Genomic DNA, 26070 nt, shown 5'->3' on the forward strand with positions numbered 1-26070 from the left:
TATCGTGTCTTCAGTGTCAGAGATTCTCTGTTCCATCTCTTGCAATCGGTTGGTTATGCTTGTTTCTGTAGTTCCTGTTCGTTTAGTCAGGATGTCTATTTCCAGCATTCCCTCAGCATGTGTTTTCTTTATTGTCTCAAATTCATTTTTCAGATCTTGGAATGTTTATTTCATCTGTTTAATTGCTTTTTCTTGGCTTGATTTGATTTCTTCCCATTTTTTGTTTGTTTTTTCTTCCATTTCTTTAAGGGAGTTTTTTATTTCCTCTTTAATGGAGTTTTTCTTTCCTCTTTAAGGGAAGTTTTTATTTCCTCTTTAAGGGAGTTTTTCATTTCCTCTTTAAGGAAAGTTTTTATTTCCTCTTTGAGGGAATGTTTTATTTCTTCTTTAAGGGCCTCTATCATCTTCTTAAAGTCATTTTTAGGGTTGATTTCTTCTGTTTCTTCTGTCATGGTATATTTAGGTCTTGCAGGTGTAGAATCACTAGGTTCTGATGTTGCCATATAGGTCTTTATGTTGTTGCCTGTATTTTTGCACTGGCGTCTACTCATCTCTTCCTCTGTGCGGTGCAGGTGGTGTCTGTGTCTGAGAGTGCCTCTCTTGTTCTAATTTTTAGTCTTTGTTTAGTAGGGGTTCTTGGTTAAATTGGTGCTATTGGGCTGTTTCTTCAGGGACAGCTGATTTCAGTCGGTGAATTATATACTTATGATTCTGGTGATCTGGTTTGGTGGCTGGGTAGCGCCTTCTTCTGTGTTCCCAGGTCACGTTTTGTTCATTTGTCAACTCCTCAGCTGATCTTGTTTCTTCAGACTTCAAACTGTAGGCATCTGAATCCTCTCCCAGATGGGTTTCAGCTGAGCAGGGTAGTCTCACCAACACCTCCAAGTTGTTGGGTTTCACAGGATCAGCAGTTGGGCCCTGGGTTGTCCTCAGACGGAGTGTTCAGATTTGTTCTGGTTCCGACCCACAGAGATAGCTTCTTCCCCTGGTGTTGGGGTTCGGGGCGTCCCTGTTCCAAGCTGCATCTGCTTGTCTCCGTCCCTGGGCCTGTCTACCTCTTCGGCCTGCTGCCAAAGGCCTACCTGCGTCTGCTTGTCTCCACTGCTCGGCCTGTATGTCCCTGTCAGCTGCCACTGGGTCTGTATCCAGATTGTTTTTTATTTGTGTTTCTATCTAATCCCCTCCTACCCATGAAAGCAAAGACTGGTATCTCATCCTATAATAGCCATCCATGTCCAAAAAAAGGCCACTAAAAGTCATCATGACTATGAGTTCTACAGATGACTCACATGTGATTTTGATTATTGTTACTCCTTCCTTTCACACTCTAAGTGAGCCTTTTTCTTATGAGTATTAGTGAAGTGGGGGATAAGACTGTGATGGCTATTCTTGGTTGTCAACGCAAATGTATCTGGATTAACAAAAAACAAAAACCAGAGGGCACACCTGTGGGCAATCTCTGCTTTATTTGAAGTATGAAGACCTAATTCTAGTTTGGATCTTTGAAGGAGGAAGTTACAGCTTTAATTCAGATATTTAATCCAGATGAAATCTGGACAACTCCTTTTGTTGGAAGGCCTTGGAAGAATGAAGCTCTTACTCTTTCTCTGCTTGCTCTGGCCTTGTTAGCACAACCATTCCTTAACTGGCATTAAAGCCTACTTCTTTAAGATTCTGCACATACTGCAGACCAGCTGAGACATCCAGACTTGTGGAGTGCACATCTACTGGATTCTTGGACTTTCCATTCATAGCCAGATATTGTTGGATTAGATAGAGCACAGCCTGTAAACCATTCTAACAAATACCCTTTCCATAGAGAATAATTGTATTACTTCTGGAGAATGCTGGCTAAGACACCAGGCTTGTAGAGAGGATATTCTAGAGCAGTTAGGGTCTCATAACAGTCCCAGCTCACTTACAAATTCCCAATAGTAAACTTCCCTTAATCATAGCCTTCCCCAGGTGCTTGCTCACTTAAGAGAACTCTACCCTCCTCCTCAATAATCATGACCAAATTCTTTGTCATGCTTTATTTTTCATGTTATTGGGTTTGGATGTGAAGAGTGTAAGTGCCAATTTTAGGCAGTGTTTATAAAGTGAGGCTTCAATTCCATATGGGTGAATTCCTGAAAACATTCTTATGAAGCAGAGAGAAATCACTATGTTTGGATCCAAGAGGTACTGAATGACTTCCCCTGTGTCACAAGAGAGACTCCTGGAGATTAAACCACAGCTTCTGGTCAGTTCATGGAGAACTAATTAGCAAGGAGGCAAAGGCTGTGCCCCACGACATCAGCAGACCCTTTACTGTGCATTCTATTGTATCCTGGACAGCTCTTGGAATCCCCAGTGATGTCAGTAGTGTTGTAGCAACACTGACTGCCTTGAGGTCAATTGTTCAGTGACCACAAGCTTGGCCTCTAGACATGCTTTCCAGACTCAGAGGTCTGTTTGGCAAAGGGAATGGACAGCATGGAGAGAACAGAGTGAGGCAGAAGGAAGCTGGTCCTAGGTCTCCCTGGAAGACATGGAGAAAATGGTCCTGGGGAAGAGGCAGTGAGTTTTGGGAAGGGGCTTGGGAGCTTTCTGGATGTGGTGGGATTCAGCTTTCAAGAGAGAGGGCTACAAAGCTTGGAACTTCTTGGAAGGAGGCACAGAGGAATTAATGAGATTTCTGTACCATGACTGTGTTTCCCAGCCACTGGAGTCCTTTAGTTATGTGCCAGTGATAATAGGGAAAGGAAAGTACCCTGGAAACCCTGAGGTTCTCATACTTGACATCACAATCACTAGTATGGCATGATAGATGAGGACATCCTGGGAATAGGAAGAGGCAAGGTGCTGGGGAGGCTCTCAGGAATCCACAAGGATGACCCCACCTGGGAGAGCTGGCAGCGATCTAGAGGGTGCCTGGACTGGGCTACTCTGGTGACCGGTCCAGTGAATACCCTAACCGCCATCATAGAGCCTGTGTCCAGTGACTGATGGAGGCAGATGCAGAGATCCATGGCCAAGTGCCAGGCTGAGCTCCAGGAATCCAGTTGATGAGAGAGGGGAGGGATTTTTTTTGCTGGCATGGGACTTCGAGGACATGATAGGAGGACATGCAGAGATGACCAGCCACACTAGTGTAAGCCCCTAAACTGTAGACTAGTGGCTGTTGAGCTCCCATAGGACTGGAGTAGGCCCTCTGGATATGGAAGATGGTTGTTTGGCTCGAACTGTTTGGGGTCACCAAGGCAGGGGTTCGGAATCTGTCCCTGGTGCATGGGCAGGCTTTTGGGAGCCCGGTGCCTGTGGTGTAATGCCTTGTGCAGCATTAGTGCAGTGGGGAGGGGCTTGGACCTGCCTAGGCTCAGTGTGCCTGGCTCTGCTGACTCCCTTCGGAGACCTTGATTTGGGGGCTGTGGGGCTGTGGGGTGGATTTGGTGGGAGGTTTGGGGGCATGGGAGGAGGGAGGAGATGGGATCTGTGGGTGGTATGTAGTATGAGTAGAAAATTTCTTAATAAAGAAAAATTTTAAAATATTAAAAGAAAAGATTTATCAGATCCACAAACTTCACCCAGATTGGATTCTTAGTAAGCTATGGGCTCTGAGTGAAAATCAGGTAGTGTGTTTCCCAGTTGTGGTAAATACACCATTTAAAAAAAAAGGGTCTTAGCAAATAACAGAGGTCCTGCTACTGTAATAATGCACTCAATGACGCATTCAGTTGACGAATAAATGAAATATATATGAATGAGAAAGGCACATGAAAACAAAACACTGTTTTGTTTTTTGTTTGTTTGTTTTTAGGAAATGAGTTTATTTCAGTTTACAGTCCATCATTGAGAGAAGTCAGGGCAGGAACAAAAGCATGGACTGAAGCAGGAACCATGGAGGAATGCTGTTTGGTGGCTTGCTCAGCTAGCTTCCTTACACAGCCCACAATGGACTAGGCTACCCTAAGTCAGTGGAAATCAAGACGTCCCACACAGACATGCCAAAGGGCAGTCTGATCCATGTAGGCTCTAGATTGAGATTCTCATCGCCATTGTTGCTGGGCTGTTTCAAGTGGGCAGATGAAGTTAACTAGGACTCGACATTCCTTGTCAGCATGACACACACACACACACACACACACACACACACACACATCACCTGAATGCCATAATCATTTATTTCTTGTTATCCAAATTTTTGTGTTAATATCATAATATAAAATGCAGTGTACACTTTTAAAACTCCACACACTTTAAAACTTAAAACATTTCTAAAGTCCAAGGTCCCTTAGGAAAAAAAGTATCTTAATTGGGTCTGGTCAAATAAACAAAAAAAAAAATTAGGTATTTTCTTATTCCATGATAGAAGAATGGAGCACAGAAATATTCAGATGGGAACATTACCAAAACCCAGTTTTAAATATCAAATTCCTACAGCCCAATGCCCAGCATCTGATACTCAGGTGATATTCTGTGCTCCAAATAGATGGGGCATTTCTCCCTCTCCAGCTCCGCTGCATGCAACACATGCAGTGCAGGTTTTCTCGGGGTTAGTCTGGCCCCACTCCATATCTGTGCTTCCCCTCAGTAGATGGACCATGGTCTTGCCATCTGCGGTATTCTGTGGCACTATATTTACTTCCTCTTACACAGGGTTCCCTAAGTCCTGAGGGGAGGAATTGGAGTGGATATGTTCTGTTTAGGGTTGATTGTTCCAAGATCTCTTATTCTCTGCCTATAATCTACTGAGGGTCTCTGTATTTGTTCCCATCTGCTGCAGGAGGAAGCTGCTCTGATGAGGGCTGAGAAAGGCATTATCTCTGAGTACTGCAGAATATTGTTAGGAGTCATTTTATTGCTAGGCTCCTTAAGCACAACAGTAGTATTTGGTTTTCACTGTGGTCCCTGGCCTGTCTAGTCTCAGGTCTTGTCCACCCACACAGTGCTGGGTATGGGTTCCATCTCATGGAATGGCCTTTAATCAAGTCAGATATTGGTTGGTTTCTCCCACACACTTTATTCCACTACTGCCTCAGCATATCTTGGTATTGCAGCTGGGTTGGTGTTTACCTTTCTCCTGTTTTAGTGAGCTGAGTACCTTCCAGCACCATGAAATCTAGTCCATAAGTGGTGAGGGCTCTAGGGAGACACCAGCTTGACTTCTCCATGGTCAAAGAGTTGTGTCATTATCATCTTCAGGAACAGCACCTTGCTGTCAGTTTATGGAGAGCAACCAATAGCCTTGCAATACCTTGGGTTGTTTGGGATCACCCTTGGACACCTTTCACCTACAACTTGACTAGATGTAACCCATTGCCAGTACTGCAAGCTTCATTTGGTAACAAGAGATATCCATTTGGGGCTCTGTATCCTACACTCTGGTTTCTGTTTGTTTTGATTTTGTTTATTTGTGGTTTTTTTTTGGGGGGGAGTCTTTCTTTCTTTCTTTCTTTCTTTCTTTCTTTCTTTCTTTCTTTCTTTCTTTCTTTCTTTCTTTCTTTCTTTCTTTCTTTCTTTCTTTCTTTCTTTCTTTCTTTCTTTCTTTCATCCTTCCTTCCTTCCTTCCTTCCTTCCTTCCTTCCTTCCTTCCTTCCTTCCTCCCTCCATTCCTTCCCTCCTTCCTTTTTTTGGAAATAGGATATCTCCTATTTCCAAAAAATAGCTTTGGAGTCTCTCATGGAACTCACTCTGTGGCTTAGGCTGGCCTTGATCTCAGAGATCCACCTGCCACTGCCACCTGAGTGCTGGCATTAAAGGCATGCACCACCACCACCCAGCTTTCTTTTTTTGGGGGAGAGGTATTTCAACTAGATCCCCTTCATATATGTATATGTTTTAGAGTGTTTCTACTCTATTAGGTTTCCATAAGATCCCTCAAATTGCCCTTACTTTTACCTCTCCCTACCTATATTTATTTGCCCCTTCTCTCTCCCTCCTCATTTGACCATCTGTTCCTCATCGATCCCTCATCCATCCACAACAATCTATTCTATTCCCTCTATATGGAGATCTGTACCTCCCCCCTAGTCCCTTACTCTATACCTAACCTGTGGTTATACAAATTGTAGCTTACTTATCTTTGACTCAATAGCTAATATCTGTATATAAATTTAAACATACCATATTTGTCTTTCTAGTTCTGAGGTATCTCAATCAGGATGATTTTTTTAGCTCCATCCATTTACCTGTAAATTTCATGATTTCCTTTTTCTTTTTTTTTTAAAAAAAGATTTGTGTATTTATTTATTATGTATACATCGTTCTGTTTGTATGTATGTCTGCATACCAGAAGAGAGCACCAGATCTCATTATAGATGGTTGTGAGCCACCATGTGGTTGCTGGGAATTGAACTCTGGACCTCTGGAAGAGCAGTCAGTGCTCTTAACCTCTGAACCACCTCTCTAGGCCAAACCTTTGTCTTTTTTTTTTCTTCAAGACAGGGTTTCTCTGTGTAGCTTTGGAACTTTTACCTGGAGCTCACTTTGTAGACCAGGCTGACCTTGAACTCACAGATATCCGCCTGCTTCTGCCTCCAAGTCTGGGATTAAAGGTGTGTGCCACCACCACCTGGCCCCTTTTTCTTTTTTAACTGCCGAGTAATAGCCCATTTCTGTAACTGTACCTCATTTTCTTTGAGCATTCATCTGTTCATGAATACCTAGTATATCTCCAATTTCTGGCTATTATAACTAGAGCAACAATGAACATGGTCGAGCAAGTGAGTGTCTTTGTTTTAGGAGAAGCATCATTTGGGTGTATGGCAAGAGAGGTATAGCTGGGTCTTGACCAATTCCCAGCTTCCCAAGGAACAGCCACAACTCTTTTCATAGTGGCCATACAAGTTTGCATTTCCACCAGCAATGGATGAGTGTTTCCATTACTCCCCATTCTTGCCAACATTACCTCTCATTTGTTTTATTAATCTTATCTATTCTGATTCATGTAACATGAAATCTCAAAATAGTTTTGATTTACATGGCCCTAAAGACTAAGGATACTGCACATTTTAAAGTGTTTCCAAGAAACTATAATTTCTACTAGTGAAACTTCTGTTTAGATCTATACCTAGTTTTTAACTGTGTTATTTATTTTCTTGATATACACGGTTTTTTTGTTTTATATATAATTTTTATATTAGCCTTCTATTGGATATGTAGTTGTTAAAAAAAACCTTTTCCCATGTTATAGGCTGCCATTTAAAACAAAACACTATTAGTGGCAGAACAGATAATGCTCTGTGAGTGAACCCCAAGTTGACAGACACATTGTGGTTATCAAAATTCACTAAAGTTATACAATAAAATCTCCCTATATAATAATACATTTTACTGTAATAATTTAATGAATATTCTTCATTATAATTTTACTTAATCTTTGAGAGATGCATAGGATGCATTTTGAAAACATTCACCACCCAATTCCACCCATTTTGTTGTCATCCCAAGTCTGCCTCTATATCTATGATGTCCAATTTACATCTTCATTATGTTACTGTTTATCAAACCTAGGGGCAGACTCTTTTTTGTTAGTTTTTGTGTGCTTGTTGTAGATGTAACCAACCATCTTATTAAATAAGAAACACAGAGCCAATGTAAAGATAAAAGCACAAGAGATCAGAGCTAAGATCCTTACCCTTCCTGTTTTAGGGGTCCTCTTCAGCCAAGGGAGACCTACTTCCTGTGTGTTTGTCATTATATAGACTTTCTGTTCTGCCTTTTCATTGTTTGTAAACCCAACCACATGACTGCCTCGTCACTGCCTGTCTGTACAGACCTCCAGGTCTTCTATGGCTTGTAGTGAGATTAAAGGCATGTGTCTCCAATGCTGGCTGTATCCTTGGCCACACAGAGATCTACCTAGCTCTGCCTACCAAGTGCTGGGATAAAGGCATGCACCATGAATACCCAGCTCTGCTATGGCTTACTATTACCTCTGACCCCCAGGGAACTTTATTAACATACAAATAAAATCACAATTCAGTACAAATAAAATATCAGCATAGTTTGTTTGTTTGTTTGTTTTGAGACAGGGTTTTTCTGTGTAGCTTTGTGCCTTTACTGGAACTCACTCTGTAGCCCAGGGTGTCCATGAACTAACAGAGATCCACCTGCTTCTGCCACCCTAGTGCTGGGATTAAAGGCGTGTGCCACCACTGCCTGGCCAGACCCAGACTCTTAAAGAAAACTGACCCAATTTGCTGGAAGCCATTATTTGTCCAAAGTTCATCAGTTAGGAGTAGGGGCTCAAGGACCTTTCTCACTCTATGCTTGAATGTTGACAGGCATTGGACAATGACTACAGCAGCTCTGAGTCATGAGTGCAGTGGTCCTGTCATGGTCAGAAGACACTGTTTGCTCTAAACCTCCCTGACCTCTGGCTCCTATGTTCTTTCTGCCTCATCTTCCATGATGGTCTTTGAGCCTTGTGGAAAGGGTGTGATACAGATGTCCCATTAAATATGACTGAAATCAATGAAATAAAAACAAAAACATAAAGATACAGTGAAACAAAGATTCAGTTCTTTGAAGACATTAACAAGATGGGCACACCTTTAGCCAAATTAAGCAAAAGGAAGAGGAGGATGAAAATAATAAAACAAAGGAGGCAAAAGGAGACATGAAAGGAATTTAATTATTTAAAAAATTATTCTTCACCAAACTGGAAAAAAAATCTTTTCAAAGAACTGATAAATTTTTAGATGTCTGTAATCCACCCAAATTATATCAAGATTACATGAACATTTTAACCCTATAAAAATTAGTGGTCTAGAAGCTGTAATTAAACATCTCCCAACTAAAAGAAGCCCAGAGAAGGACAAATTCAGTGTCAAATTTGAAGAGACATTTAAAGAAAAACTAACACTCCAGAAATTATTCCATAAAATGGAAAAAGAAGGAGCTCATCCAAATTCATTTTTAAGCCAGGGAAATCCTGGTATTGAGAGGAGGAAACAGATAGGTAGGTAGATAGATAGATAGATAGATAGATAGATAGATAGATAGATAGATAGATAGATGGATAGATGGGTAGTAAATGGATAGATAGATAGAATTATAAGCCTATTACCCTGATGAACATATACACACAAATTCTCAATAAAATATTTGCAAATCAATTTCAGAATCACATCAAAAAAATTATCCACATGGTCAAGTTCCTTCACCTCAAACCTACAAGGATAATTCAACATACACAAATCAACCTATTTATCCCACCACATAAAATTAATAAAGGACAAAAACAACATGAACATCTGTGTAGATAAATTTTAAAAAAGGACAGAGAAATGGATGAGATCTACATGAGAACCAGGACGTGAGTGGGGGTAATGAAGGGCAAGGGTCAAGGGAAAGAGAGCTTGGGGGAGCAGGAGATCCCAGCTAGATCAAGAACAGGGAGGGAGAACAAGGAATAAAAAACCGTGATATTTGAAGAACACATGGGAACAGGAAGAAGCAAAGTGATAGAGAGGTCCCCAGAAATCCACAAAGATACCTCCACAATAGACTACTGGCATTGGTCAAGAGAAAGCCCAAACTGACTTAGTCTGGTGACAGGATGGCCAAATACCCTAACTGTCATGCTAGAAATCTCAATCAATGACTGATGGAAGCAGATGCAGAGATCCATGGCCAGGCCCTAGGTGGAGCTCCAGGAGTCCATTTCATGAGAAAGAGGAGGGATTGTATGAGCAAGAATTGTTGAGACCAAGATTGGAAAAAGCACAGGGACAAACAGCCAAACGAATGGAAACACATGAACTATGAACCAATAGCTGAGGAGTCCCCATCTGGATCAGGCCCTCTGGATAAGTGAGACAGTTGATTAGCTTGAACTGTTTGGGAGGCATCTAGGCAGTGGGACCTGAACCTGTCCTTAGTGCATGAGCTGGCTGCTTGGAAACTGGGGCTTATGCAGGGACACTTCTCTTAGCCTGGGAAGAGGGGAATGGACCTGCCTGGACTCAATCTACCAGGTTGAGCTGAATCCCCAGGGGATTCATTGCCCTGGAGGAGATGTGAGTTGGGGGTGGACTGGGGGGAAGGCAGGGGCAAGGAGTGGGGGAGGACAGGGGAATCCGTGGCTGATATGTAAAATTAAATTATAAAATAACAAATTTATTATTATTATTATTATTTATTTTACAATACTATTTGGTTCTACATAATAGCCACAGATTCCCTCGTTCTCTCCCCTCCAGCCCCCCTCCCCTTCCACCCAGCACACCTCCCATTCCCACCTCCTCCAGATCAAGGCCTCCCCTGAGGACTGGGATCAACCTGATAGACTCAGTCCAGGCAGGTCCAGTCCCCTCCTCCCAGATTGAGCCAAGCATCCCTGCATAAGTCCCAGGTTTCAAACAGCTAACCCATGCAATGAGCCCAGGACCTGGTACCACTACCTAGATGCCTCCTAAACAGATCAAGCCAATCAACTGTCCCATCCATTCAGAGGACCTGATCCAGTTGGGGGCCCCTCAGGATTTGGTCCACAGTTCATGTGTTTCCATTCATTTGGTTATTTGTCCCTGTGCTTTATCCATCCTTGGTTTCAACAATTCTCGCTCACATAAACCCTCCTCTTTTTCACTAATTAGACTCCCAATGCTCCACCCGGGGCCTAGCCATGGATGTCTGCATCCAGATTCCTCAGTCCTTGGATGGAGTTTATGGCATAGCTATTAGGGTGTTTGGCCATCCCATCACCAGAGTAGGTCAGTCCCGGCTGTCTCTCGACCATTGCCAGCAGTCTTTTGTGGGGGTATCTTTGTGGATTTCTGTGGGCCTCTTTAGCTCTTTGTTTCTTCCTTTTCTCATGTGGTCTTCATTTACCATGGTCTCCTATTCCTTGTTCTCCCTCTCTTTTCTTGATCCAGCTAGGATCTCCCGCTCTCTTTCCCTCGACCCTCGCCCTTCATTGCTTCCACTCATGTCCAGGCTGTTCATGTAGATCTCATCCATTTCTCTGTGTCTTTCTTGGGGTCCCGTTTTCCAGGTAGTCTCACTGGTGATGTGATTAGCAGTCCAGTCATCCTTGTTCCACATCTAGCATCTTCCTATGAGTGAGTACATACCATATTTGTCTTTCTGAGTCTGGGTTACCTCACTCAGGATGACTTTTTCTAGACCCATCCATTTACCTGCAAACCTCATGATGTCATTGTTTTTCTCTACTGAGTACTAAAAGAAAAAAACATTTAAAAAAATCCAACTTTTATCAACGATAAAATCCTGGAGAATCTGGGGATATAGAGGATATAATTCAACACAATAAAGTCATTGTACCACAAGCCCACAGCAACATGATGCTAAATAGAAAAAAAACTCATAGCAATTCCAGAAAAGCAGGAAGAAGAAAATGATGTTCCCGCCCTCTACTCCTATTCAGTATAGAACTTTAACTCTTAGCAAGAACAATAAGACAACTGAAGGAGATAAAGGTGATCCAATGGGAAAAGGAGAAGTCAAAATGTCCTTATTTGCAGATGATATGATTCTAAAAAATTAAAACTAAAAATTTATCAGAAATCTGTTATGCCTGATAGATAGATTCATAAAAGTGAGAGATAGAAAAATTAATACACAAAATTCAGTGGCCTTCCTGTATACTAATCACAACCATACTGACAAAGAAATCAGGGAAACAGTTCCACTCACAACAGGCTTCAAAATGTATAACAAGACTTTTTATTTTATTTTATTTTACAATACAATTCAGTTATACATATCAGCCACGGATTCCCTTGTTCTCTCCCCTCCTGCCCCTCTCTCCTTCCCCCCAGCTTTCCCCCATTCCCACCTCCTGCAGGTCAAAGCCTCCCCCAAGGACTGAGATCAACCTGGTAGACTCAGTCCAGGTAGGTCCAGGCCCATCCTCCCAGGCTGAGCCAAGGGACACTGCAGAAGCCCCAGGTGTCAAACAGCCAACTCATGCAACGAGCACATGACCCAGTTCCACTGCCTGGATGCCTCCCAAACAGATCAAGCCAGTCAACTGTCTCACCCATTCAGAGGGCCTGATCCAGTTGGGGGTCCCTCAGCCACTGGTGCATAGTTCATGTGTTTCCATTCCTTTGGCTATTTGTCCCTGTGCTTTATCCAACCTTGGTTTCAACAATTCTTGCTCATATAAAACCTCCTCTTTCTCGCTAATTAGACTCCCAGAGCTCAACCTGGGGCCTAGCCATGGCTCTATGCATCCAGATCCTTCAGTCACTGGATGGGGTTTCTAGCACGACAATTAGGGTGTTTGGCCATCCCATCACCAGAGTAGGTCAGTTCGGGCTGTCTCTCGACCATTGCCAGCAGTCTATTGTGGGGGTAGGTATCTTTGTGGATTCCTGTTGGCCTCTCTATCACTTTGCTTCTTCCTATTCTCATGTGGTCTTCATTTACCATGGTCTCCTATTCCTTGTTCTCCCTCTCTGTTCTTGATCTAGCTGGGATTTCCCGCTCCCCCATGCTCTCTTTCCCTCCAAACTCACCCTTCATTACCCCCACTCATGTCCAGGTTGTTCATGTACATCTCATCCATTTCTCCATCATTGGGCGATCTCAATGTCTTGACTTGGGTCCTGTTTTCCAGGTAGCCTCCCTGGTGATGTGAGTAGCAATCCAGTCATCCTTGTTCCACATCTAGTATCCTCTTATGACTGAGTACATACCATGTTTGTCTTTCTGAGTCTGGGTCACCTCATTCAGGATGATTTTTTCTAGATCCATCCATTTGCCTTCCAACCTCATGATGTCATTGTTTTTCTCTGCCGAGTAGTATTCCATTGTGTATGTGTAACACATTTTATTTATCCATTCAGTTGAAGGGCAACTAGGTTGTTTCCAAGTTCTGGAAAGACCTTACCAACTTGGCTCTGGGTTCTGGCCATGGGCACGTTCCCTTCTAGCCCTACCAGGAAGGCTCCCCGTCTCCAAGACCCCCAGCCTACACTGCAATCCACCCCCTGCCCCTTTGCCCATCTGCCCGAGACTCCAGCCACTTCCTGAGACTTAGAGACTGGCCCCTACCTCCCATCCTGCCCCAGACTTCCCATCTGTACAAGAGCTCCCATCCTGCCCTGGACTTCCCATCTGGACAAGAGAATTCCCATCTGGATAAGAAAGAGAGACTTCCTGAATCTGTCAGCTTTATCTGGACCATGTGCGCTGATAAGACCAAGAACGAACCACAAGGAGATGGGCAGACATCAAGGCTGAAGTACATACACCAAAATGAAGAGCAATACAGCATCACCAGAACCTAGCCCGCCTCCAACACCCAAACCTGAACATCAAAAAATTGGAAGAAGCAGAAGAAAACAGCCTTATGAATAACATCATGAAGAAGGTAGAGGCTTATATAGAGGAAAAGACAAAAAAAATGGGAAGAATGCTATAAAAAACTAGAGGAAAGGACAAATAAAGTAGAAGAAAACAATAAAGCCCTGGAAGAAAATCATGAAAAAGCAATGAAACAGATGAAGGAAATAGTCCAAGGCCTGAAACGGGAAATAGAAAAAATGAAGAAGACACAAACAGAGGGAATGCTCGAAATAGAAAATCTGAGTAAACGATCAGGTACATCAGATGCAAGTATAACCAAGAGAATGCAAGAGATGGAAGAGAGTATCTATGGCATTGAAGATATGGTAGAAGAAATAGATTCATGGGTCAAAGAAAACACTAAAGCCAACAAAGCCATGAACCAAAATGTCCAAGAAATTTGGGACACCATGAAAACACCAAACCTAAGAATAATAGAGAAAGAAGAAGGAGAAGAATACCACCTCAAAGGCACAGAAAATATATTCAACAAGATCATAGAAGAAACCTTTCCCAACTTAAAGAAGGAAATGCCTATGAAGATACAAGAAGCCTATATAACACCAAACAGACTAGACCCCAAAAGTCCCCTCACCACATAATAATTAAACATCTAAACATACAGAATAAAGAATATTAAGAGCAGCTAAGGAAAAAGGCCAAGTGACTTATAAAGGCAAAACCATCAGAATAAAACCTGATTTCTCAATGGAGACTTTGAAAGCCAAAAGGACCTGGACAGATGTAATACAGACACTAAGAGACCATGGATGTCAGCCCAGACTAATATACTCAGCAAAACATTCAATCATCATGGACGGAGTGAACTGGACATCCCAAGACAAAGCCAGATTTAAACAATACTTATCCACAAATCCAGCCTTCCAGCAAGCACTACAGGGAAAATTCCAACCTAAGGAAGTCAGATACACACTCAAAAACACAGGCAGTAGATAAAGCCACAGCAGTAAACCCCAAACAATAGAAGTACACACACACTACCACCAAAAAATAACAGGGATGAACAATCACTGGTCGTTAATATCCCTTAATATCAACGGACTTAATTCACCTATAAAAAGACATAGGCTTACAGAATGGATAAAAAAGCAGGACCCATCTTTCTGTTGCATACAAGAAACACATCTCAAATTCAAAGATAGACACTACCTAAGAATAAAAGGCTGGGAAAAGACTTTCCAGTCAAAAAGTCTTAAGAAACAAGCAAGTGTAGCCATCCTGATATCCAGCAAAATAGACTTCAAATTAATATCAATCAAAAGAGATCAAGAAGGGCTTTACATCCTCATCACAGGAAAGATCTACCAAGATCAAGTTTTAATTCTGAACATTTACTCCCCAATTACAAGGGCACCCACATACGTAAAAGAAACATTACTAAAGCTTAAACCACATATAAAACCCCACATATTAATAGTGGGAGACCTCCACAACCCAATTTCACCACTGGACAGATCTCCCAAATCAAAACTTAACAGAGAAATAAAGGACTTAACTGAAGTCATGACTCAAATGGATTTAATAGATATCTACAGAACATTCCATCCTAACAAAAAAGAATATACATTCTTCTCAGCACCCCATGGAACCTTCTCTAAAATTGACCACATACTTGGCCACAAAGCAAATCTGAACAGATACAAAACAATTGGAATAGCCTCCTGTGTTCTATCAGACCACTATGGTTTAAAGTTAGATTGAAACAACAACAAAAAGTACAGAAAACCAACAATTATTGGAAAATAAATAATGCTCAATGGAATCACCAATGGTTTAGGAAGAAATAAAGAAATTTAAGACTTCCTAGAGGTCAACAAAAATGAAGATACAACATACCCAAACTTATGGGACACTATGAAAACAAGACATTTTATATAAGCACACTTTAAAAGCATGCTATTAATAAAAAGTGCTATGAGGTACCCAAGAGCAATCCTAAATATATGCAAGACCTTCATCGCTGATGATCTGAAAGAACCTAAAGACTTAAATGAATGGAGGTTTTAAAGGTTTTGGGGATAAGTAGGTAATAAATACGATCAGTTTTGCTAAATTAATAATACTAATGCAATAGATATTGAATTAGAAAATGTGAATACAGTATATCACCCATTTCTGTGGAACTTAATAAGGTGGCCGTAAATGTTCTATTATTGAGCAAAGGATAATTTTTAAAGTGGAACAGGCAGGGACATCCAGAGATAATTGTAAAGAGTAAAGTAGGGAAACATGTCATATTAGAGAGAAGCATGACATATGAGATAAAAATAAAAAATACTTTGAGATGTGTCAGTAGTGGGTGTGATTGTTAGAGTAAATACTGCAACAGATTGCAGCATCCAGAAGTTTGTAATTGTTGAAAAAAGGGGCTACAGTCTGGAAGGAGAAGGATGGCTATGACAGCATGCCCTGAGAATGCAGCAAGTGTTCTAGTCAGCTTTCTATTGTTGTGATAAAAGTCCAAAGAGCCAATCTGGGAAAGTGAAGAATTTATTCACCTCACAGTTTGCAGATCCTCATCAAGGGAAGCCAAGGCAAGATCCCAAGGGAGGGGCTTGAAACCACAGAGAATGCTGTTTACTGCTCTGCTTGGCTAACTTTCTTCTGAGGCCCAGGGTCACCTGCCTAGGAATGGCAGTACATACAGAGGGCTGAACCATCCCCTATTGGTTAACAACAAGAAAATGCCAAAGAAGCATGCCTGCAAGCCAGTGTGATGGAGTCAAATCCTCAACTATGTGTCAAGTAGACAGCCAAGATTAGCCATCACAGTAAGCCAGAGGAGAAAATATAAACCTCAGCTTACTGCAAAGAAAAATGTCCCTCCATGAGTAGGATTATATATCAATAGTGAAATTTCATCTGTAGGAAGAATAATTTTAAAGGATTTATGTCAGAATGAAATAATCAGTAAAATAATGAGTGACAATAAACCCAAGCCAGAAAACAAAAGTTGGTAAATTTGACTATTGAAGCCTCTTCTGGAGGCTTCAGATGGACATGGGGATGGGCTGTTGACTGATAGCACCTTTGGCCATCCTTCCAGTGTTTTGGTGGAGGAGTTCTTATCAGAAACCCTACCCTTTACTACAGAAGCTAGGTCCTAAATACAAGCCTGAATCATCAACTGCTTGTCAGAGCTTAGGTTCTCGAGAAATGGAGGAGTCCATTCTGCTTGATGATTTGGGGAAGGCTGTATCCCATTTCAAGAACCATGGATGTTGAAAGCTTCTAAAGCAGCACCAGGCACATTGTCTATTGTCATTATTCTTGGTGACACACACTGCAGTGCCCACACTCATCAAGCTAATGTCAGTGGTGAGCTCTGTACAATTATTTAACTCTGGACTATGATTTGTTTCCTATTGCTGCTGTCTCCAATCCTGCCTCTTTGACCATCAGAGAGACTTCAAGCCTTTTTTGTCTTTCTTTTTCAGAGCTGAAGACCAAACTGAGGGCCTTGCACTTGCTAGCCAAGTGCTCTACCACTGAGCTAAATCTACCACTGAGCTAAATCCCCAACCCCGAAACTTCAAATCTTTTTTTAAATTTTATTTTATAATTTAATTTAATTTTACATATCAGGCACAGATTCCCTTGTTCTCCCCACTCACACCTTCTCCCCAGCCCACCCTCCATTCCCATCTCCTTCAGGGCAAAGACTCCCCTGGGGATTGAGTTCAACCTGGTAGATTCAGTCCAGGCAGGTCTAGTCCCCTCCTCCCAGGCTGAGTGAGCCAAGTGTCCCTGTATAAGCCCCAGGTTCCAAACAGCCAGCTCATGCACTGAGGCTAGGTCCTGGTAAAATCCACAAAGATACCTCCACAATAGACTATTGGCAATGGTCGAGAGAAAGCCAGAACTGTCCTACTCTGGTGATAGGATGGCCAAACACCCTAATTGTTGTCCTGGAAACCTCATCCAATGACTGAGGGAACCGAATGCAGAGATCCACGGCCAGGCCACAAGTGGAGCTCCAGGAGTTCAATTGGTGGAAAGAGGAGGGTTTGTATAGGCGAAAATTGTTGAGACCAAGATTGGAAAAAGCACGGGGACAAATAGGCAAACGAATGGAAACACATGAACTATGAACCAATAGCTGAGGAGCCCCCAGCTGGATCAGGCCCTCTGGATAAGTGAGACAGTTGATTAGCTTGATCTGTTTGGGAAACTTCAAATCTTAATAAACCATTTTTTGCTGTTAAAGCAAAAGGAGGCTTCTAGCTGCTGTTTACAATGAAGACCCCATAAAAGGCTTTCCTTGGTCTTCCAATTTAAACAGGCGTTTTTCCTTTCTGAGAATGCATGGAATGAGCAAGATGTGTTCTGGAGGAGCTCAATTCCAAATTCATGTGGCTCTTCCTGACACCACATTCTTTTTGACAGGTACAGTCTGTTTCCTTTCTTCTCCTTTCTTTAAAGAGAACCCATTTTCTATCTCTTGGACCCTTTTCCACCACAGTTACTACCACCCATAACATAATTATTTGAATTTCAAATCTACAATTATAGAGAGAGACCAGATTGCTTTGGGTTTCTAGCTAATCCCCTCCTACCCACAAAAGCAAAGACTGGTATTTCATTCTATTATAGCAATCCATGACCGAAAAAAGGCCACTAAAAGTCATCATGATTATTTGCGGCACGCTCCTCGGCCAGCGAGGAAGAACGACCACCATGCGAGGATCCTTCTCAGAACACACTTTATTGGAGCACCTCTTGATTAAGGGAGAGCGGGAGGTGAGGGGCCCCAGGACTAAAATGCAGCTGCTTATATAGGGAATCAGGCAAACGTGCCGTACTGTGATTGGGTCCCGCCAGAAGGCGAACACGGGGAGCCACGGGATAGGCTGAGGACATAAGGCCAATTACCATACTCGTGCATCATAGCCAAATATGGAGTTGTTTACAGCTAGGCTACCAGGAAGCCAGCGCCATCTTTGAATAGCGGCTCCCTACAATTATTGTCACTCCTTCCTTTTACACTCGAAGTGAGCCTTATTCTCATGAATATTAGTGAAGAGGGGAATAAGACTGTGATGGCTATTTTTGGTTGTCAACGTGACTGTTTCTGGATTAAGAAACAACAAAGAATAGAGGGCACACCTGTGGGAGATGTGTGCTTATTTTGAAGTATGAATATCTAATTATATTTGGATCTTTGAGGGATGAGGTCATACTGGAGGCTGTGGCTTGGTCTGCTTCTCTGTCTCCCAGCATTCACCCCAATACGTAGCTCCAGGTTTGATTTTATTAAGAAGAACTTTGAAGATTCCTGCTACATCTGGCACCCAACATTCATGGGTAGAAATTCACAAAAAAGCTACTTACCTGTGGCCATGTGAGCCCCAGGTCAGGCACAAGCTACACATTGCCAGTTGTGGTGGCACACTGGTTGGATTTACAGAAGGAGGCAGAGGCAGGAGGATCCCGAGTTTGGGGCCGGCCTAGGAGGTTTGCTAAGGAGAAGCTAAGGCCAGGGCCCAGACACAAACAGTGGCAGTGGGACCATGGAGGCAGCTGCTTCTGCCCCAAGTTGCTACATCTCTTTGTGTTGGTGATGCTACTACCTGGGACAAAGGGTTTACTACTGCTTGTTCGGAGATAATTGCCTGAAACATCGTGTTACAAGAAAGCATCAACAAAGGTCAATTTGGAAAAGTTTGGCAAGACAAATGTTGGGGAGAAATTGCTGTGAAGATTTTTCTCTTCTAGGGAAGAAAGTTCATGGTCCCGAGAGACAGACATTTATGAGACTGTGATTGCTCCAAACCACAGAGGAGGCACACAATAAAATGTCTGCAGGGAACCATGACCTGGGTCTTCCAATTTAAACAGGGTTTTTTTCCTTTCTGAGAATGCATGGAGTGAGCAAGATGTGTTCTGGAGGAGCAAATTTGAAATCTTCAAAAGGATGACGGGACCCCACAAAGATGATTCCACATGGACTGTAAATTGTAAAGCCATTAAGCTGATTAACACCACCAAAATATTGACTTTGGACTACAGACTACTCAGGACAATTTTGAGATGGCGAGCTGAGATGATCCAGCCTGACAGACTACTTGAACAAGGACTTGAAACAAGCCCTGCACTTTCTCAATGTGCAGCAACTGGACAAATGATAAAGGACTTGACAATTAACCCAAAAATTATCTTTTCAGGATCCCCTAAAGATGTCTTCATCCCCAGAAAGCAGGAAGTAATTTTAAGAAAACGATGCCCACATTCTCAAGAGGTGGGATGGGAGGTTTTTGGTCATTTAATGAGTTTTGGATATTGTTATTGTTTACAATGGTTGGTTACAAGTTGTTAATTGTTAATGGTTAAGAAAAAAGCTGGAGAAGGAGATTAGATTCAGAGTTTTTGTTTGAAAACAGAAAGAAATAAAAAAAGAGAATAGATATATGAGGTAGATTATCGAATATACTCTGAGAAAAATGATAAATAAATAATAGAATAAATGGGTAGATCATTAAATCTGCACTAAAACAAAAAAGGGGAAGATATAAAAATGACAAAAGGTAGATTACTGAATCTATTATGAAAAGAAAAAGAGAGAGAATATAGATATGATAAGTTAAAAAGTGAGATTATGGAATCTAATTTTAAAAAATTTCCTTGTTTTAAATAGGATAAGTAATGAATTTTTTGTCTGAGTTTATCAAATGTTACTGGACTGGACATTGTTAATATATTAATGGAATTTTTTTGTCAAATGTTAATGGACTAGACATTGTTAATGTAATCTTGACAGTGTATATCGTATATCCTTTTTGGATATAATTTTTCTTGTATTAGTTATAAGCTTTTTTTAATTTTAGACAAAAAAGGGAAATGTGCTAGCATTGTGTACCCCAAAATATTGTGCATGCTAATAAACTTGTCGAGGGTCAGAGAATGGAACAGCCATAATATTAAACATAGAGGATAGGCAGTGGTAGCACACACCTTTAATTCTAGCATTCCAGAAACAGAAATCCGTCTGGATCTCTGTGTGCTCAAGGATACAGCCAAGCATGGTGACTCATGCCTTTAATCCCAGAAAATGAGCCTTTATTCCCAGGGGGTGATGGCAGAAAGCAGAAAGGTATATAAGACGTGAAAACAAGGAAATAGAAGCATTTGGCTTGTTAAGTTTTAGGCTTTTGAGCAGCAGTTCAGCTGAAATCCATTTGGATGAGGACACAGAGGCTTCCAGTCTGAAGGAAACAGGATCAGCTGAGGAACTGGCAAGGTGAGGTAGCTGTGGCTTGTTCTGCTTCTCTGATCTTCTAGTGTTCACCCCAATACCTGGCTCCAGGTTTGATTTTAAGAATAAGAACTTTGAAGATTCCTGCTACACACACCTTTAATTCAGATCTTTAATCCAGAAGTAATTTGGGCAATTCATTTTGTTGGAAGGACTTGGAAGAATGAGGCTCTTACTCTTTCTCTGCTTGCTCTTGCCTTGTTAGCACAACCATTCCTTGACTGGCCTTGTTAGCACATCCATTCCTTGACTGGCATTAAAGCCTACTTCTTTAAGATTACAGCATATACTGCAGACCAGCTGAGACATCCAGTGTTGTGGAGTGGTCATCTCCTGGATTCTTGGCCTTTCCATTCACAGCCAGATATTGTTGGATAAGATAGAGCACTGCCTGCAAGCCATTCTAACAAATACCATTTCCATAAAGAATCATTGTATTACTTCTGGAGAATGCTGGCTAAGAAACCAGGTATGTAGAAAGGACATTCTAGAGCAGCTAGGGTCTCATTACAGTGTCAGCTCACTTACAAATTCCCAATAGTCACCTTCCCTTAACCATAGCCTTCCTCAGGTGCTTAATCACTTCAGAGAATACAACCCTCCTCCTCAATGATCATGACCAAATTCCTTGGCATGATTTATTTTTGATATTATTGGGTATGGATATGAGGAGGGTAAGTGCCAATTTTAGGCAGAGTTTGTAAAGTGAGACTTCAGTTCCACATGGGTGAATTACTGGAAAAATTCTTATGAAGCAGAGAGAGAAATCTCTAGGTTTTCAAGGAGGAGGTGCTGAGTCACATGAGAGACTCTGGGAAAGGAAACAACAGCTTCTGGTCAGTTCATGGAGAACTAATTAGCAAGGAGGCAAAGGCTGTGCCCCATGACATCAGCAGACCCTTTGCTGGACATTCTGTTGTATCCTGGACAGCTCTTGGAATCCCAGTGATGTCACTAGTGTTGTAGCAACACTGACTGCCTTGAGATCATTTGTTCATTGGCCACAAGCTTGGCCCCTAGACATGCTTTCCAGACTCAGAGGTCTGTTTGGTAGAGGGAATGGACAGCATGTAGAGACCAGAGTGAGGCAGAAGGAAGCTGGCCCTGGGTCTCCTTGGAAAACATGGAGAAAATGGTCCTGGGGAAGAGGCAGTGAGTTTTGGGAAGGGGCTGGGGAGCTTTCTGGATGTGTTGGGACTCAGCTTTCCAGAGCGAGGACTGAACAACTTGGAACTTCTTGGAAGGGGGCACAGAGGAATTAATGAGATTTCTGTACCATGACTGTGTTTCACAGCCACGAGAGTCCTTTAGTTATGTGCCAGTGATAATAGGGAAAGGAGAGTACCCTGGAAAACCCTGAGGTTCTCATACTTGACATCACAGTCACTAGTATGGCAGGAGCCCCCAAGTGGTTCTGTCTTCCAATGACCTCTAAGGTTTCTGAATTTCCAGCTGTTGATGGCACACAGGTCTCCAGTTCAACCTAAGAGCTGTTAGATTCAGTGGACCTGGACTGAGACTGTCCTTTTCCTGCCAGCCCTGGGTGTCCTGGACTGTTAGTGAGGATGACTTTGTGAATCTGTTGACTATGTTTTGCCCCTGCATGGCTTTTCCATTAACATGAACTCTGAATCACAGAGCAAGGGACTTGGGCATCCCTATACTACCAAAGTGATTATAACAGTAGCAATTCCCTCCTGGCTTCTGAAAGTACATGGCTGAGGGCTCTGCAGCGAAAGAGCATCCTGTACCGCTGTAAGACTTAAGAGGTTGTCCACTGGGTTCTCTTGTGCAGGGAGACAGAGGAAACCAGCTGATTTCTGATCCAGCCACCTCCCGATAGAGAGATGGGAAACTGATACCCACAGAGAAGGAGACTCAAGTCTGAGTTTTCAGAACCTGTCTCGGAAAAGTTTCTTCTGTCAGTCACTTTCTGTTCATTCTTCAGTGTGTAAGGATTAACTGATAAGAGGAAGTGTATAGGGAAGGTGCTGTGCTTTGACTTCTAGAATTGGGTATTACTGAGATAACTCACATTGTCTAGCATGATTTGTCCATGTGAAATAACATCTGAAAAGACATAGTTTGCCTCACATCACTCATTTTCTGAAAATGCCTTTGCATATCTGTGGGGCCTCTCACTAGCCGTTCATCTTTCTTTAAACTTAAATGTAGGAATGGCACATCCTTTGCTCTTGTGTTGAGTGTTCCCACAGGGAATTCTGGTTCTTAGTATCTCCAGAATGAAATGCCATTAGTTTACCACACTATTGGTATCTTATGATGGAAGGAATGAATTTTGCTGAAGTTCAAGAGTAATTTTCATCAACTACAGGACTTATCTTTGTTCTGACAAGACACTGAGTATCTTCCACCATACTAACAGCTTTGTGGATCCTCCACAATGTGCTTGTTGGCCTCAGGGGACTGAATTTTCCTTCCTACCATCCTTACTTAATTACCTAGAAAACTTTTTTTCTTATGTTATTGACTAGAGTTTTCATGAGTTGGATGACCCATTTCCTGGGATATGTTTGGAAGAGAGTCTTCAACTTCCTGTACATAAACTAGTGAATATATTCTAATGAAACAGAGAGAGATCCCTGTGTTTGTAATGAGGAGGTGATAAAGGTCATCCCTTGGGTTTTTTGAAGTCTCCTGTGAAGGGCAGTATGGCTTCCAGTGAATTGCAGATGATGTAATTTGTAGGTAGGTGAGGGCTACTGCTGGTGAACCCAATAGTTCCTTCTCATGACTACCTATTGAATTCTGGGGAGTCCTTGGCATTCTCTTGATGTCACCATTGTTGTGGGAACACCAGGTGACTGTGGGGTATTCTTCCACTGCCCATAGACATGTCAACAAGACTGAGAAGGCTGCTTGGGAGGGAGAATAGAGAACATGGGAAGACCAGAGAGAGGCAGAAGGAAGCTGGGCTTCAGTCTCAGTGTAAAACATGGAGTAATAAATGGTTCTGGGAGGGCACTGTGAGTCCTGAGCAGGGCTTGGGAACTTTCTGGAGGAGGTAGAGCTTGAGCTGGGCCTTACAGGAGTGGGGCTTAGCATCTGTGTATTTCTGGGAAGCAATGGACTTATCCTGCTTCCCTGGGTTCCCTAAGAGCAGACCCAGATTAAACGATTTCTGGTAGTTAGTTTGGAAGAGCCATGGATTTTCAAGCCTGCAGCACTTTTCTGGGACATACTTAATCTCATTCTGAGTGGAAAGGAAGGGCCAGCAGGAACAAAGTGGTGACTAATTAGGTGTCCTTCTCTGGGTAGGGTGTTGCTGCACTTCATCCTAGTGGATTCCATCAGTTTCCATGGGAATCTGATGCCAATAAGAAGGGAGGGAAACTCCCCTGGCCAAGCAGAAAACTTTCAGTCATTCCCATACTTTGTCCTGGATACATGGGATGAGGACTTGGTACTGCTAAGCTCTAGGGACAATAGGACTTACCTACACCACATCATATATGAGCTGACACTGTCCTCCAAATCTATATGGCTGGGCTATCTTATATCTTCCAGGTCCAGGGAACTGCATTAGAGAGAAAGGCACATGCCTATCCATCATGGTTGAGGACAGATACTTAGCTCATGGGTACCTATTTGAGGATAGGTGGCCTACTCTTTGGCGCGCTCAATGGGTACCTAACATTTCCTCTTCCTCGTACTTCCTCTTGGAACTAGCATGGATTCTCCTGGCCCTATGTATATTCAAGTATACAAGATCACTTTGCTTTGTCTTCCTGCAGGGACTACCAGGAAGACACCAACCCAAGGCTCCACCTCCATAGACCAGGAGAAGCAGATGACAAAGTTGGAGAAACTAACCCTTCAGCTACAGAGTACAACATACGAGCACAATGAACTGCATGGAATCCTGGGCACTTATATAGACAAGGATTTGCAGAACAGGTAGTCATTATGTGCAGTTCTCTGCTGACCATCTTGACCCCACAGTGTCTACCTAAGCTTTCCTGAGGAACAGGAGGCTGAAGCTCCAGGGTGTCCTGGTGCTTAACAAATTTTCCTGAGTGCACAGAATTTGGAACCTTGGTAGGTATGAGATTGGGACACAGGCTATTCTTATTCATTCAAATGAAAAGCAGAGCCTATGGCCTGTATCACAGTTTTGGGATAGGGACAGTAGTGTGTGAGCTCTCAACATGCATTTCAAGAGGCCTTGGCAGGTGTTGGCTTGTGGGAGATGCTAGGTCCTGTGAGTTTGTTATGAGTCTTTGTACTTGATGAGCGGATGATTGTGTGCTTAAAAATCCTGGAGGGGCCTGGTCCCATTCATCCATCTCAGTTTGTGTCTGGAAGGCCTGGTGCTTATCATTGCTTCTCTTTTGTCCTCCTCCTTATACTCTGAGGCTGTTCTAACTCTTTGCATTTCCTGGGTATCCTGACTATATGTGGAATGTTTTTGTATGTGGGAAGTAAAGGCCTAAAACTATTCTTGGCTCCTCCTTATACTCTGAGACAGTGCAAACTCTCTGTATTTCATGAGAATTATTATTTTTATGTGGTGTGTGTGTGTGTGTGTGTGTGTGTGTGTGTGTGTGTGTGTGTTACTCCTGGGAGTTTAGAGTCTGTGGCAGGGCCCGAGGATTTGCCATTTTCACATTTTCCAGGGGATGCCAGTGATGACACCAGGAAGCTTCACTTTGACAAGCTCACGTCTTGGCCACTCTTCTTACTTTGGTGGAACATTGGAATCCCTTGTGAAGTGTATAATGCCTTCCTGAAGTTGGGACTCCTCCCTTGAAATGCTCAATGTATGCTCTGGTCCTCTGTGTAGCATATAGGCAGCTAGGCATGAGAGTCCCTGTTGTAAAGACAGGAAAATGTCACCATAGGTTTCCGGTGGCACCAGTATGTGGCAGAGACTCCTGGGGTCTCCTTAGAGAGATCATCTATAGCTCCAAGTCCACTGAGGGTGCTCATATAGTCGTGGATAACTCCTTCTTCTTCTGGCCTGGGGACATGATAGGAAGTTTAATAAGCACCAGGAGGACCTATTGTATAAGTGCCAGGCTGTGTCTTCCATGGCACTGAGGAGTCCAGAGCATAGCCTGATTCCATATGATCCTTGTGGCCTGTGTTCATGGGGTCCTTTTCTCCTGGGGCCATGCCCTACCACAGGCTGAATTCTTTTGAAATCATGAAAAAGGAGCATAAGCAGGTGATGCTGGACTTACAGAAAATGCCAATGGAAATAAGTGACGGTGTGAACAAGATCAAACATCTGATTGAAGAGAATGTATCCTACAGGTATGTGCCTGATTTAACTTGGGAGAGACTGATTCTGCCATGTTTCTCTTTGACTCAATGTGATAGCTCTGGTTCTTGCCTATCTGCCTCTTAGCAAGCAGCCTGACATGTGGTCCTTGGCCTTGTGCCTCTTGGACTCAGTTTTGCTAAGTGTGAAAAGACACTGTTCTCCTCCAAGCTATGTCCTGCCAGCTTCAGCAAACCCTTGATAAAAAACA

At 42.5% G+C, this 26070-nt stretch overlaps 1 protein-coding gene across 5 annotated transcripts in view; it reads left to right on the forward strand.

Moving 5' to 3' along the window:
- The window catches only part of LOC143267221 (disks large homolog 5-like), a 62610-nt gene that overhangs the window by 30298 nt on the left and 6242 nt on the right, over positions 1-26070 (forward strand). The window contains exons 1-3 of one of the 5 annotated variants that reach the window (XM_076544221.1): positions 18315-21044; positions 24331-24493; positions 25724-25852. In XM_076544221.1, the coding sequence (XP_076400336.1) occupies positions 21026-21044; positions 24331-24493; positions 25724-25852 (311 nt within the window). In that variant the 5' untranslated portion in view covers positions 18315-21025. Of the gene's footprint in view, positions 1-18314; positions 21045-21631; positions 24494-25723; positions 25853-26070 lie in introns of those variants that run through there. The other 4 variants (XM_076544224.1, XM_076544223.1, XM_076544220.1 and 1 more) reach the window with 4 other exon arrangements.

Source organism: Peromyscus maniculatus, chromosome 9 (genome assembly GCF_049852395.1).
Source record: "Peromyscus maniculatus bairdii isolate BWxNUB_F1_BW_parent chromosome 9, HU_Pman_BW_mat_3.1, whole genome shotgun sequence".
NCBI lineage: Eukaryota > Metazoa > Chordata > Mammalia > Rodentia > Cricetidae > Peromyscus > Peromyscus maniculatus.